This window comes from Heptranchias perlo, chromosome 39 (genome assembly GCF_035084215.1).
Source record: "Heptranchias perlo isolate sHepPer1 chromosome 39, sHepPer1.hap1, whole genome shotgun sequence".
NCBI classification, from domain to species: domain Eukaryota; kingdom Metazoa; phylum Chordata; class Chondrichthyes; order Hexanchiformes; family Hexanchidae; genus Heptranchias; species Heptranchias perlo.
The window spans coordinates 5,115,165-5,129,959 of NC_090363.1; the positions used below are offsets into that span (position 1 = coordinate 5,115,165).

The 14,795-nt window shown below is 49.5% G+C and overlaps 1 protein-coding gene across 4 annotated transcripts in view; it reads left to right on the forward strand.

Annotated features, from left to right (window-relative positions):
* The window catches only part of vars1 (valyl-tRNA synthetase 1), a 57,099-nt gene extending 46,288 nt beyond the window's left edge, over nucleotides 1-10,811 (forward strand). For all 4 annotated transcript variants that reach the window (XM_067973929.1, XM_067973928.1, XM_067973931.1 and 1 more), the window contains exons 26-31: nucleotides 1,489-1,644; nucleotides 3,320-3,526; nucleotides 5,517-5,628; nucleotides 6,320-6,492; nucleotides 7,414-7,563; nucleotides 9,473-10,811. In XM_067973929.1, the coding sequence (XP_067830030.1) occupies nucleotides 1,489-1,644; nucleotides 3,320-3,526; nucleotides 5,517-5,628; nucleotides 6,320-6,492; nucleotides 7,414-7,563; nucleotides 9,473-9,541 (867 nt within the window). In that variant the 3' untranslated portion in view covers nucleotides 9,542-10,811. The remainder of the gene's footprint in view (nucleotides 1-1,488; nucleotides 1,645-3,319; nucleotides 3,527-5,516; nucleotides 5,629-6,319; nucleotides 6,493-7,413; nucleotides 7,564-9,472) is intronic.
* The last annotated feature ends 3,984 nt before the right edge of the window (nucleotides 10,812-14,795 follow it).

A 14,795-nucleotide genomic window follows, 5' to 3' on the forward strand; every position in this document is an offset into this window, starting at 1 on the left:
TCCCCTATTTACTGTACGTGACAAATGAAACGATTTTGTTACGCAAAACACACAGAGAAAGCCTCCGCCCCCACCCACAGTTATTCTCTGCTCCTGAAAGTTACAGTAAAGCTGGATCTCTTGTGGGGGGAGTCCAAAACTAGAGGCCATTGATATAAGATAGTCACTAATAAATCCAATAAGGAATTCAGGAGAAACTTCTTTACTCAGAGAGTGGTGAGAATGTGGAACTCGATACCACAAGGAGTAATTGAGACAAATAGCACAGATGCCTTTAACGGGAAGCTAGATAAACACATGAGGGAGAAAGGAATAGAAGGATATGCTGATAGGGTGAGATGAAGTAAGGAGGAAGGAGGCTCATGTGGAGCATAAACACCGGCATAGACCATTTGAGCCGAATGGCCTGGTTCTGTGCTGTAAAATTCTATGCAGCTTCTGGTGCTACCCTCCCCCTGACTCTGTACACTCGGGCATAAGTGCTAGGTTCACGGCCCATGGAAAATCAGGGGCAATATATGGGCAGAGTAGAGAAGCTGGGGTTGTTCTCCTTAGAGCAGAGAAGGTTAAGGGGAGATTTGATAGAGGTGTTCAAAATCATGAATGGTTTTGACAGAGTAAACAAGGAAAAACTGTTTCCACTGGCAGAAGGGTCGGTAACCAGAGGACACAGATTTAAGGTGATCGGCAAAAGGTACCCAGAGGTGACATGAGGAAACATTTTTTTAAGCAGCGAGTTGTTATGATCTGGAATGCGCTGCCTGAAAGGGCGGTGGAAGCAGATTCAATGATCACTTTCGAAAGGGGATTTGGATAGATACTTGAAGGGAAAAAAATTACAGGGCTAATGGGGAAAGAGCAGGTGAATGGGACTAATTAGATAGCTCTTTCAAAGAGCCAGCACAGGCACAATGGGCCGAATGGCCGCCTTCTGTGCTATACCTACTGTGATAAGCATATGTTGATCGGGTGAGATGAAGTAAGGTGCGAGGAGGCTCTCGTGTCGAGCTCTCGGGCCGTATGGCCTGTTTCTGCGCTGCAAAAATTCGATGTGATTCTGTTTTTGGAGTTTAGAAGAATGAGAGGTGATCTCATTGAAACGTATAAGATTCTAAGGGGGCTTGACAGGGTAGATGCTGAGAGGATGTTTCCCCTGGTTGGAGAATCTAGAACTAGGGGGCATAGTCTCAGGAAATGGGATCGGCCATTTAGGACTGAGATGAGGAGGAATTTCTTCACTTAGAGGGTTGTGAATCTTTGGAATTCTCTACCCCAGAGGGCTGTGGATGCTCAGTCGTTGAGTATATTCAGGGCTGAGATCGATAGATTTTTGGGATCTGGGGGCATCAATGGATATGGGGATCAGGCAGGAAAGTGGAGTTGAGGTCAAAGATCAGCCATGATCTTATTGAATGGCGGAGCAGGCTCGAGGGGCCGTTTGGCCGACTCCCGCTCCTATTTCTTATGTTCTTATGTTTCTCCCTCCAGTGCTCCTCGCGGGGGAGTCTGATTGATCGCTGGATCCTGAGTCGCCTGAGTCACGCGGTGGAGCTGTGCGATCGCGGGTTCAAACTGTACGACTTCCCGGGCATCACCACCGCCATCTACAACTTCTGGCTCTACGAGCTCTGCGACGTCTACCTGGTGAGCGCTCGGCAAACCGTGGGATCCGCTTACGTCTTGTAGCCCCTCGAAAGAAAATTCGTTATTCTCTTAGCACACTTCCCCCTTCCACCCGTTCTCCCTTCCTCTGCTGTAGGGTGTGGGGGGGGCGGGGGGGGGGGTTTAACTGTCGCTGCAGTGCGGTTATCACCGATGCTGGGTGCCCTCCAGTGCCACGCGCAAGTGGCCCATTCTTTATACGAGAGTCTGGGCTTCTCAACTGCGGGAGGCATCGCGGCTGAGTCCAAACCCCTTTTCTCCATTGATCTGGGAGGGGGGTGGGGGCAGATTTTGTCCCTTTAGAGGATCGCCTGGGCACGGGAAAAGCGGGCAGGGAGGAGCCTGGCTAATTTTCTGCCCACTCGGAGGACCCCACTGGGCTCTGTTAGGGGCGCGCTCTCCTTCCCAGTCCGATTATTCGCCCAGGCGATCCCAGACGCAGGAACATCTGCCCTTTGCCTTTAACAAGAAGCCCGCTGTGGCCTATTTAAGTCAGTGCAGACAAGGGGATTGATCGCGCCACCTTCCTGGTGTGTGTTGTTTCTGTCTCGGTCGTGCACCGAGTTAGCACTGTTGTCCTCCACACGAGGGCCCTGTAAACCAACCAGGGGAGGCCGTGAAACAACATAAGTCACGTGGTCACGGGGCTGTGGTGTGAACGAGCGAACCAGCTTTGTATTCGGACCCCGCCGCGGAATGTTCCGAAACGGAATTCAATTTGTCGCCCTGCTGCAGGAGAAAGAAATAATCCACGAAAGCTGCCAGAGTGTCGTTTGTTTTAAAAAAAAAGCAGCTCTCACCGATTCGCTGAAGTCCGTCAGGGGAAGGGAAGCTGCCACCGACTCCTGGTCTGCCCAACACGCGATTCCAGTCCCACTCTCTGTGGTTCACTCTGACATGGCTCAGCGCTCTGTTAGGTTTATGTCGAATATTGTCAAATATCCCTCACCTCCAGTACAAGATCGAAGACTAGGAAACGCTGAAACGACTGGTTAATACTCCTTACTAAATCAAAGCTATAGAATGAAAACGGAACGTGCCGGAAGAGTTAGTCAGCGTTTGAAAGGAAAAAATAGGAGGCTTTTGCTGCTTTTCTGATGTGAGGGACTCGCTTGGACCTTGAACCTGTAGCTCTCTTTCAGACGCTGACTGACTTGTGCATTTTCTGACATGCAGTTTCCAAAGGTTACCCTTGGGACGCACTTTACCCGATCTCTAACCTCCTCCAGCCCTACCAACCTCCGGGATCTCTGCGCTCCTCCAATTCTGGCCTCTTGCACGTCCCTGATTTTCGTCGCTCCGCTGTTGGCGGCCGTGCCTTCAGCTGCCTGGGCCCTAAGCTCTGGAATTCCCTCCCTAAACCCCTCCGCCTCTCTCTCCTCCTTTAAGACACTCCTTAAACCTACCACTTTGACCTGTCCTAATATCTCCTTATGTGGCTCAGTGTCAAATTTTGTCTGATTGTTCTCCTGTGAAGCACCTTGGGGACGTTTTACCACGTTAAAGGCGCTATATAAATGATTGTTACTGTTAGTGATGAAGGAAGATGTCCGCGAATTCCTGTTGACTTGTGCTGGCCTCGCGAGCGAAAAGCTTGTCAATTTTTCCTTTTCTTTTTCCCCCTCCTCCTCCCCCACCCCCCCCCCCCCCACCTCAGGAATGTTTGAAGCCCGTGTTTGCCGGCGCGGATGAGGACGCCGCCCACGTTGCCCGACACGCGTTGTACACCTGCCTGGACGTGGCCCTTCGCCTCCTCAGCCCGTTCATGCCCTTCGTTACCGAGGAACTCTACCAGAGGTTACCGCGCCGATCGGCACAGGACCCCCCCAGCATCGGCGTGACTCCCTACCCCGACTGCGACGAGGTGCGGGTGCTGACGGACTTTGGGTCGTGGCGGGGTGGGAGAATCGGAACATAGGAACAGGAGGAGGCCATTCAGCCCCTCAAGCCCATTCTGCCATTCAATTAGATGATGACTGATCTGTATCTTAACTCCATTTACCCGCCTTAGTTCCATAATCCTTAATGCCCTTATCCAACAAAAAAAATCTATTAATCTCAGTTTTGAAATTTTCAATTGACCCCCAGCCTCAATAACTTTTTGGAGGAGAAAGTTGCAGATTTCCACTCCCCTTTGTGTGAAGAAGTGCTTCCTGACATCACCCCTGAACGGCCCAGCTCGAAATTTAAGGTTCTGGACTCCTCCCCCACCAGAGGAAATAGTTTCTCTCTATCTAACCTATCAAATCCTTTAATCGTCTTAAACATTTGAATTAGATTACCCCTTAATCTTTCATTCTCACAGGAATACAAGCCTAGTCTGTGCGACCTGGCCTCATAATTTATCCCTTTTTAGCCGGGTAAAAAATAAACGTGTTTTTGTTTTATTTCGAGAAACCAAATTCCCCGTGCTGTCGGAAGTACCCAGGTCGTAGAGGGTGGGAGGGAAAATAAGGCCAATCACAAAAGAAAGATTTGGTAACGTCAAGCTTGGGGCTTAAAACAATCTGTGGATTATAGAAGGGAAGGAAAATTGGGGAAGGGGGAAGGTGAAGAGTTACAGGTTTGAGGTTAAACCCTTCATGATTTTGAACACCTCTATCAAATTTCCTCTCAACCTTCTCTGTTCCAGGGAGAACAACCCCAGCTTCTCCAGTCCATCCACGTAACTAAAGTCCCTCATCCCTGGAATCATTCTAGTAAATCTCTTCTGCACCCTCTCTAAGGCCTTCACATCCTTCCTAAAGTGCGGTGCACAGAACTGGACACAATACTCCAGCTGTGGCCAAACCAGTGTTTTATAAAGGTTCATCGTGACTTCCTTACTTTGAGGTCTGGAGAAGATTGGGTTAGATTGGGAGACCGTGCAATGAGCTTTGATTTTTTTTTTAACCACATGAGGAGGGGCAATATAAACTAAAGGACACAATTCTAAAGTGGGTACAGGAACAGAGAGGTATATGTACACAATACGTTGAAGGTGGCAGGGCAGGGTGAGAAAGTGGCTAAAAAAAAGCTTACGGGATCCTGGGCTTTATAAATAGAGGCATAGAGTACAAAAGTAAGGAAGTCATGATGAACCTTTATAAAACACTGGTTTGGCCACAGCTGGAGTATTGTGTCCAGTTCTGGGCACCGCACTTTAGGAAGGATGTGAAGGCCTTAGAGAGGGTGCAGAGGAGATTTACTAGAACGATTCCAGGGATGAGGGACTTTAGTTACGTGGATAGACTGGAGAAGCTGGGGTTGTTCTCCTTGGAACAGAGAAGGTTGAGAGGAGATCTGATAGAGGTGTTCAAAATCATGAAGGGTTTAGACAGAGTGGATAGAGAGAAACTGTTCCCATTGGCGGAAGGGTCAAGAACCAGAGGACGTAGATTTAAGGTGATTGGCAAAAGAACCAAAGGTGACATGAGGCAAATCTTTTTTACACAGCGAGTGATTAGGATCTGGAATGCACTGCCCAAGGGGGTGGTGGAGGCAGATTCAATGATGGCCTTCGAAAGGGAACTGGATAAGTACTTGAAAGGAAAAAAATTGCAGGGCTGCGGAGATAGGGCGGGGGAGTGGGACTAGCTGGATTGCTCTTGCACAGAGCCGGCACGGACTCGATGGGCCGAATGGCCTCCTTCCGTGCTGTAACCTTTCTATGATTCTATGAAAGTTGCAAAGAGGAGGCAGAATGTTGGAATGTAGGATGGGTATTTGGAGTTTAGGAGGAACAAGAGTGGTCAAAGGCAGGGTGAGGGGGATGGGGAATGAACGGATAGTTAATTAAAGGAGAAGAGGGCTCCTGAGGTTCCTGAGTCTAATTAGCGTTGCTGCGTTTCAATTTGCTGCCTCTTTCCCTGCAGTGCTGCTGGAGGGACGAGGAGTTGGACCGAAATGTGGAGTTTGCCATGTCCGTCACCCGCACCATCCGGTCCCTGCGAGCCGACTATAATCTCACCAAGACCAAAGCAGATTGTGAGTTGACTCTCTTTTGCGGCGTTTCACTCCTGGTCAGATGCAGGCGTGTGCGCCCGAGATGTGGCGTGTGCCGTTTATTTCTGGGGACTTTCTTGCACTCTACGGCCTTCCCCAGCTGGAGGGAACGGGTCGCAGACCCACTTCCAGCTTCTTTCCAAAGCAGCCCAAAGGTGTGAGCCTGTGGCTCAGTGGGTAGCACTCTCGCCTCTGAGTCAGAAGGTCGTGGGTTCAAGTCCTACTTGAGGACGTAATCCAGGCGGACACTCCCAGTGCAGTACTGGGGGAGCGCTGCACTGTCGGAGGTGCCGTCTTTCGGGTGAGGCATTAAACCGAGGCCCCATCCGTCCTCTCAGCTGGACGTAAATGATCCCACGGCCTCTATTTCGAAGAAGAGCAGGGGAGATCTCCCCGGTGTCCTGGCCAATATTGACTAACATCCCTAAGAAACAGATTATGTGGTCATTATCACATTGCTGTTTGTGGGATCTTGCTATGCGCAAATTGGCTGCCGCGTTTCCCTATATTGCCCTTCAAAAAGTACTTGATTGGCTGTAAAGTGCTTTGGGATGTCCTGAGGTGGTGAAAGGTGCTGTATAAACGCAAGTCCCTTTCTTTATCATTCCAGTTAAATTCTCTTCCCCCAAGATCGTGGGCCATTGATCTTGTGCTTTCTCGCCTTCATCTGCAGGTTACCTGAAGTGCTCGGATGAGAGCACAGCTGCCTTGGTGAGACAGTTCTCCTCCGACATCCAGACACTGTCCTCCTCCAAGTCGGTGACCATCCTGGTGAACGAGGACTCCCCAAACGGCTGTGCCTTGGCTCTCGCCTCCGACAGATGCTCCGTCAATCTGATGCTGAAGGTAGGTGTCACTGCCCCATATCTATGTCCCGTCCCGTCCCTCCACCGTGTCTCCCCATCGCTGCCTCGGTGCTAAGTTTTCAAAGCAGAAGTTCCAATTTGGATGGAAGCGGTAATATATTCTGCGTGATGTTATACGGGGGGAGCGGGAGCAATTTTAACCTAACCCGCCCGTTGGGAAACTTGACGGGATCGGGTGCGACACTGGTTTTATACCCCCCTCGATTTTACTCTCCATTGAAGTCAACGGAGAGCGATATTGGGCAGGGTGTAAAACCAGCATTGCACCCGATCCCATGGAATTCCCGCCTGGCGAGTTAGGTTAAAACCACCCCTCATGATGTTAATTGTTTATACCTGTGCCATATCAAATCTCTTAGTTGTGAGAGTTGTCCGTTTAACATTTTTTAATTTGACTTGTTCTCGGGATATGGACGTCACAGGCAAGGCCGCGTTCGTGGCCCGTTCGTGGCCCGTTCCCAGTGGAGCGTCGGCCTGGGCTTTGTGCTCCAGTCTTTGGAGTGGGGACTTGAACCCCACGACCTTCTGACTCCGAGACACGAGAGAGGTACCCCCTGAGCCACGGGCTGACACTTCATGAAGGGGAGGTGGGCCGCAGTTGACCCCGGGGAGTGCCTGGGGCCGTCGGTCATAATCCTCTTGGCTGTGTTGTTCCCTCCCCTTTTTCTTGCTCATTTACAGGGCAGATGCAATCAGGATAGAACTCTTTTCTCATCATAGTGTCTAGACAGTTCCTTATTCCCTCAGTGTCTGGGTGTCTGTGTCATTAGTTGATACTCAGAGTGTGAACGAGATGTCTGGCAGTGACTCTGCTGTGCTTTCGGGTGCGAGGGGAAACCAGGTAAGGCAGAGCCTGGTGTTCCATTTTGACCTGGAGTCTTGGTTTCTGATCGTTTTAAAGGGGCTGATAGATGCAGAAAAAGAAGTCACCAAACTAAGGACCAAGCAGGGAGAGGTTCAGAAGCAGATCGAGAAGCTCAGGGAGAAAATGTCCAAAGCTGATTACAGGACCAAAGTGCCTCAGAAAATCCAGGAGTCAGAAGCAGAGAAGGTAAGCGCATCGCTCCGAAACAAGGGTGGGGGGAAATAGTCTGTTCGTTGGTTGTACGTTTCCCACGTGAGTTGAGTTTGCAGCGGCCTTGTTCTAGTTTGCACTGTAGACGGGCCCCACCTGCAAAAACTGCCCCTAAGCTGGATACTGGAATTTATGATCGCGCTCGGTGGGTGCAGGATGGTTGATGTGGGAAATGGAGAACGTCGCACTGCTGCAAGAACGAGTGATGGGGTTGGTGTCGGAACAGCTTTACTCTGTATCGAACCCGTGCTGTACCTGCCCTGGGAGTGTTTGATGGGACAGTGCAGAGGGAGCTTTACTCTGTATCTAACCCGTGCTGTACCTGCCCTGGAAGTGTTTGATGGGACAGTGTAGAGGGAGTTTTACTCTGTATCTAACCCGTGCTGTATCTGTCCTGGGAGTGTTTGATGGGACAGTGTAGAGGGAGTTTTGCTCTGTATCTAACCCGTGCTGTATCTGTCCTGGGAGTGTTTGATGGGACAGTGTAGAGGGAGTTTTACTCTGTATCTAACCCGTGCTGTACCTGCCCTGGGAGTGTTTGATGGGACAGTGCAGAGGGAGCTTTACTCTGTATCTAACCCGTGCTGTACCTGTCCTGGGAGTGTTTGATGGGACAGTGTAGAGGGAGCTTTACTCTGTATCTAACCCGTGCTGTACCTGTCCTGGGAGTGTTTGGTTCTGACACTCGTTGCCTGAAATGGAGAGTCCCATTCTCCAGAACTAATACCCCATCACCTTTAATAGGTACAAAAAATCAGTTAAGATTGAATGAAGAAAAAACAAGCACAGTCGGGACTATTGGCGATGGTGAACGAGCGGAGACGTCCCACTAGGACCCTTTGCCTTGTACCATTTCCACCTCTCCAATACAGTGAGCGCTGGACACGATTCACGATCCTGCTCTCTCTCTCGCCGAGTCTATCTGTCTGTGCGTGTCTCTCTCTCTCTCTCCCACCGAGCCTCGCTCTCTCTCTCTGTCTCCGCTACAGTGAGCTCTGGACACGATTCATGATCCTGCTCTCTCTCTTGCTGAGTCTGTCTGTCTGTGTGTGGCTCTCTCTCTCCCGCCGAGCTGCGCCCTCTCTGTCGCTCGCCCTCTCTGTCGCTCGCCCTGTCTCGCTCACGCTCGCTCTCCCGCCCTGTCTCGCTCACGCTCGCTCTCCCGCCCTGTCTCGCTCACGCTCGCTCTCCCGCCCTGTCTCGCTCACGCTCGCTCTCCCGCCCTGTCTCGCTCACGCTCGCTCTCCCGCCCTGTCTCGCTCACGCTCGCTCTCCCGCCCTGTCTCGCTCCCACGCTGCCTGAGTTGATAAACGCACCACCCAGTGTGATACTGAGCTCCATGAAGTCATGTCTAATGAACCTAGTTGAATTTTTTGAGTAGGTCACTGAGGTAAGAGACTGTTACATAAATGAGAGCGCATGAAATTGGAGGGATCCTATTGGCTTGGGTAGGGAGGGAGTTGGTTCGGAGGTAGGAGACAGAGAGTGGGGATAATGGGCATGCACTCCAGTTGGCAGGATGTGACTAACGGTGTCTCCCAGGGATCTGTACTGGGGCCTCAGCTTTTCACTATATTTACAAATGACTTGAATGAAGGAATAGAGAGCCGTATGGAACCAAGGCGGGTAGATGGAGTTAAGATGCTGATCAGCCATGATCTAATCGAATGGCGGAACAGGCTCGAGGGGCTGAATGGTCTCCTCCTGTTTCTAAGTTTCGCCTTTAGCCTCTGCGCCCTTGGGCTCAGGAAGGGGCAAAAGTCACCAGTCGACAGTGAATCACAAGGCCATCGAATCAGAGCCGATTGACACCCCCCGGTCATAAAAGGTTTGGGCTCTGCTTTTTCTTTTATTCGTGTTTTCATTTTTTTTTTAATTTCGCAGCTGAAGCAGAGCCAGACTGAATTGCAGAAGGTGGAAGAAGCCATCCAGAACTTTGAGATGATGATCTGACTCGTTAAAATAGCAAAACCTCAGGCGCGATCATCCGAGCCCCTTTTGTGCAAACCGTAGCCAGTAGGGGAGACGATGTAACTGTTCGGCTGCGAGATTGGTCACAGCAGCTTGCTCAATCCCGATTTATAGGAGGTGGTTGTGGTTTACGTTAAAATAAGTGCGTCCGCTCGACCCTTAAAACTTCGATCGTTCCCGCTCTCCCCCCAAACTTGCGGACGCCGTGTCTTATTGTCCCAGCAAAGGAGGAGGGAACGATTGGCTCTTTACACTCTTTGACTGGGATATTCTGCTTTCTGGTGCTCACCATGTACCGCCTATCGGGAAATTCTGCACCTCCCGCCCCCAACCCGCGGCTATTAATGTCTGGGAACGTTTACGGGATGAAGGTGCAAACTTTCCTGACGTGCCCTCCCAGTGGCAAATCCCGGCCTCGTTGGGGGAGCGCAACTGGAAAAGCGACCGGTCACAGCCGGCCGGTGCCGGAACTGCACGGTAGGCCGGTCGGCGTCTGGAAGAGAAAAGGAAAACGGGGGAGGCTCCTCCCTCGGGACCCGACCTCTCTTTCAGACGCTGACCGACCTGCAGCGTTCCTTGTGGCGTTTTCCCCCTCACTGCTTCCAGCGTTTTGTGGGCTGAGTGTGGATTTATTCTTTCCAATGATTTTAAAAGTTATTCTCTGCACTTTGACGGATGCACGTTTCAGATTGGTGAGTTTGGGGGCGGGTGGGGGGGTGAGTTTGGATTTTGATTGGACTTTCTGAAAGGGACTTTTATTGGCCAGCGGTTTGTCTGAACCGGAATGTGGAATAAGAAAGGACGTTGTTTGTTTCCTTATGAGGTTTTAAAAAGGTTTTGTGGACATCTTCAAATATTTTGTTGCCGCAAAACGAGACCCTCAGGTTTGCATTCTGACATTCGCCCTGCGACTGACTCTAGAATTTAGGGTTCCTTCTGTTGCTGGTCTATATTTGGATGAAAGTGGTGGGGAGAGGAAGGAGGGACGAGAGGGAGAAATCTGATCCCCTAGGCTTGTCCAAAAGGGCACTGTTTAAGTTGGTTACTCGGCCACCGTCTTGTCATGCAGAGTTGATGTCCTTTGTTGCCCTGCCCTCAGGGAGACATAGTATCATCATAGTAGGTATAGCAGAGGAGGAGGCCATTCGGACCATCGTGCCTATGCTGCCTCTTTCTCTTTCCCCACAGCTCTGCCCCCATTTTTTTTTTTTGGAATCAGTTTGGAACCGTGGCTTCCTTCAGCTGAGTGGGGGGGGGGGTGGAGTGGGGGGGGTGGGGGGGTGGGGGGGGCGTTGAGTTGGTTTCTGCTGCTGCCAGTGGATCCAAAGATCTGCTTCCAACTGGGCCAGCCTCCCACTGATCCCCAAGAAGAAATGGGAGGGAAATCAGTATAAGGATGTGATTAATCTCCAGCGGGCCCATGAGTCTCGATGGATCTGCTATGCAGTGTAAGCCTGCTTATGGGATCTGGGCAATGTCTTTAGTGGGATTCAGACCTATGTGTCACTAGCACTGGTCTATTGTAGCTGTACCTTTGACCTGCTCCTGTTCAAGTGTAGATCCAGTAGCTGCAATCCTATTTACTTCTCTTTCCCCCCTCCCTCCATCCCCCCCAATACGGGTAGATACTGGTACAGTTCGTTCTCTCTCTCTCTTTCCTCCATCTCGCAACAGTTGTCTGCTTAAAACTGTCAGGTGACTAGGTTAAATAAAGTTTATTGTTTCATTAAAGGCCATTGCCTCATTCTTTCCAGTCTTCGATTCTTTTTGTTTGTTAATTAACCACTAAGTGAAGAGAGACACTGAATTATTTCAAATTCAGTCCTGGTAATGTCGATTAGTTCAATTATATTTTAATTTTAGGAATTGCACGCTAAAGTCATAAATTAGACTGTTTTTAAGTTCAGTCAGATGAGATGCCGTGAATTAATTTTACAAAGTTGTCAGTAGAATTGGTGCCAATAAGCTAAATACATCTGGGGACGACACCGATGATTTAGTGACTACAATAGACAGAAAAAAAGAACTTGTATTTATTGACCTCAGGACATCCCAAAGCAGCACTTTTGAAGTGTAGTCACTGTTGTAGTGTAGGAAACGTGGCAGCCAATTTGCGCACAGTAAGGTCCCACAAACAGCGATGTTATAATGACCAGATAATCTGTATTTTAGTGATGTTGGTTGAGGGATTAAATATTGGCCAGGGCACCGGGCAGAACTCCCCTGATCTTCAAAATAGTGCCACTGGATGTTTTACGTCCACCCGAGAGGGCCTCGGTTTAACGTCTCATCTGAAAGACGGCACCTCTGACAGTGCAGCACTCCCTCAATACTGCACTGGGAATGTCAGCCTGGATTATGTGCTCGATTGTCTGGAGTGGGACTTGAACCCATGACCTTCTGACTCAGAGGCGAGAGTGAGTCACGGCGGAAAACAGTGCTCTTATGGCCTTTTAGGTGACGAAGGATTTAACAATGAAAGTGAAGGGTTCTCTAACAGAGACTGGGGTGGGGGCACAGGGAGGGAACAGTGAAAGTACGATTACACTACCCCCATCCCAAAACTACTGTCCTTTAAAGTTCATCAGTACGCTGCCTGAACAGTACAAAAATTCCACTGTCTGCGGGATCTTGCTTTATCTCTGGAGTGGGACTATTTTTGAAGTTCAGTCAGCCAATATTGTTTTTAGGCAAACGTAGCAACCATTTAGCATGTAGCAAGAGGAGATAAACAACCAGTTAATTTGGAAGGGGATTCCATTTTGTATGGTGTGCAAAAAAAAAAAAATTCATATGCAAGATGGTGGTGTTGGATATTGGCTAGGATTATGGGAGAACTCCCTGCTCTTTGAATATTCAATAGGGATCTTTTACATCTCCAGATTTGAACGCCAATAATCCGGGCAGTGGCTGGGTAGATGCTCGATGAACTCCGCCATCACTTGCAGACATAAGAACATAAGAAATAGGAGCAGGAGTAGGCCAATCGGCCCCTCGAGCCTGCTCTGCCATTCAATAAGATCATGGTTGATCTGATCCTAACCTCAAATCTAAATTCATGTCCAATTTCCTGCCCGCTCCCCGTAACCCCGTAGGGTTAGGGTAAAGTACGGCCATGGTTTGAGAAGAGGCAATCCAGAAGGAAACTACTGCTTGAAAGGATTTGACCAGATGTCTCTAACCAGATAGAGACTGTTCAGGAATGAGAGGGGGTGAGGGGAGGGGTTATTCCAGCCGAGTCACTCGTGGACCATTTTAAAATTGTGGTTTTGGCTGGTGTTAAAACTTCTCGATTGTTCCTCGCACATCTGCCTGACGCTTACTGTTTGGTTTTGTCAGCAAGTGAGGATTTCCATTCCAGCGGCTCCACCCGAATATTGTTCTGAAGCTCAGGTCCAGCCGCCGGGCCCAGACCCCCTCCACAGGACCCCCATGAGCAGAAGGCTAAGTTGTGTGATGAATAGTGAAGGTTATTTGCCTTAATCGTACCTCTTGTTAGTTTCTCAAATGAATTTGCCGCCCACTTCCCACCTCGTTCCCGCCAGGCAGGTTAAGTTAAAATCTGGGCTGGAGTCCTAGAGGGGGAAAGGACAGTGTCTGACCCACTGCACCACCCAGTCCCAGAGGGGGAAAGGACAGTGTCTGACCCACTGCACCACCCAGTCCCAGAGGGGGGAAAGGACAGTGTCTGACCCACTGCACCACCCAGTCCCAGAGGGGGAAAGGACAGTGTCTGACCCACTGTCCCACCCAGTCCCAGAGGGGGAAAGGACAGTGTCTGACCCACTGTCCCACCCAGTCCCAGAGGGGGAAAGGACAGTATCTGACCCACTGTACCACCCAGTCCCAGAGGGGGAAAGGACAGTGTCTGACCCATTGCACCACCCAGTCCCATTTACAAGCATGGACCTAGTCACCTTGCTAAGCAAACCCCTGGCAGGTTACTAATTTCAAAGCTGTTATTAAAGTGTGGGAGAGCGGTTGCCCGTTAAGGAGCTCATGAACTCTAGAGTCTGGGACAGCGTTTGTTATCAGCAAGAAAGAGCGAGAGCATGAAAGTGGAGCTGCAACCAACCAGAAAGGCAATTGTTCGAATCCCACGTGGGTACAATGGTCAGTTATTATCACACACAATGATATTTTGATTCTGCTGGAAATACATAATCTGTAAATTATTTCATTGTAAACATAAAGGGAAAAATCTCTTTTTATAGAGCGTTAACGACAAGCGCCTGCGGGCCTTGAGGTAAAGATGTTTTTGCCTGGATGATGTAGATACATGATGTGGAGATGCCGGTGATGGACTGGGGTTGACAATTGTAAACAATTTTACAACACCAAGTTATAGTCCAGCAATTTTATTTTAAATTCACAAGCTTTCGGAGGCTCCTTCCTCCTTCCTCAGGTAAATTTACCTGAGGAAGGAGGAAGCCTCCGAAAGCTTGTGAATTTAAAATAAAATTGCTGGACTATAACTTGGTGTTGTAAAATTGTTTACAGATGTAGATACAGTAATCTCTCTCTCAAATGTCAGAAGTTTTGAGTCGCTTTGCTTCTTAAAATAACTGTTGTAATAGAAATTATTTCGATATTCTCTTTAAAAGGGCACTATTTATACACGGCAATGCATTAGGGAGGGATTGGGCTCAAACAGCCTGGGAAGCAGATGGATTTTATCGATAAGTGTCCCAGGACTCAGTTCTGTAAACTGCAGCCTGTAAATCTGTCTGCACTGTGAGTTTCCACTGCCTCTATTCTTTGTTCCCTAAAGGCGCTGACCCCTGGCTGGGGTACAGTTCCAGGCCTCGTGTGGCCACTTCTTCATACTCCAGTCCAGCACCGAGGGGGAGGTGCCGTCTTTCGGGACGAGACTTCAAACCGAGGCCCCCCCGTCTGCCCCTCTCGGGTGAAGGTAAAAGATCCCACGGCCACTATTTCGAAGAAAAGCAGTGGAGTTCTTCCTGTGTCCTGGGCCAATATTTATCCCTCAATCAACATCACTAACAAAACAGATTATCTGGTCATTATCAAGTCGCTGTATGCGGCGTCTTGCAAATTGGCTGCCGCGTTTCTTACATTTCAACATTGACTACAATTCAAAAGGACTTCATTGGCTGTAAAGAGCTTTGGTCTTGAGGTTGTGAAAGGCTCTATATAAATGCAAGTTCTTTCTATGGGATCAGAATCAGAATCTTCATTTTTGGGGAGTTTGTGGCCTTGAATATGCGGTTGATGC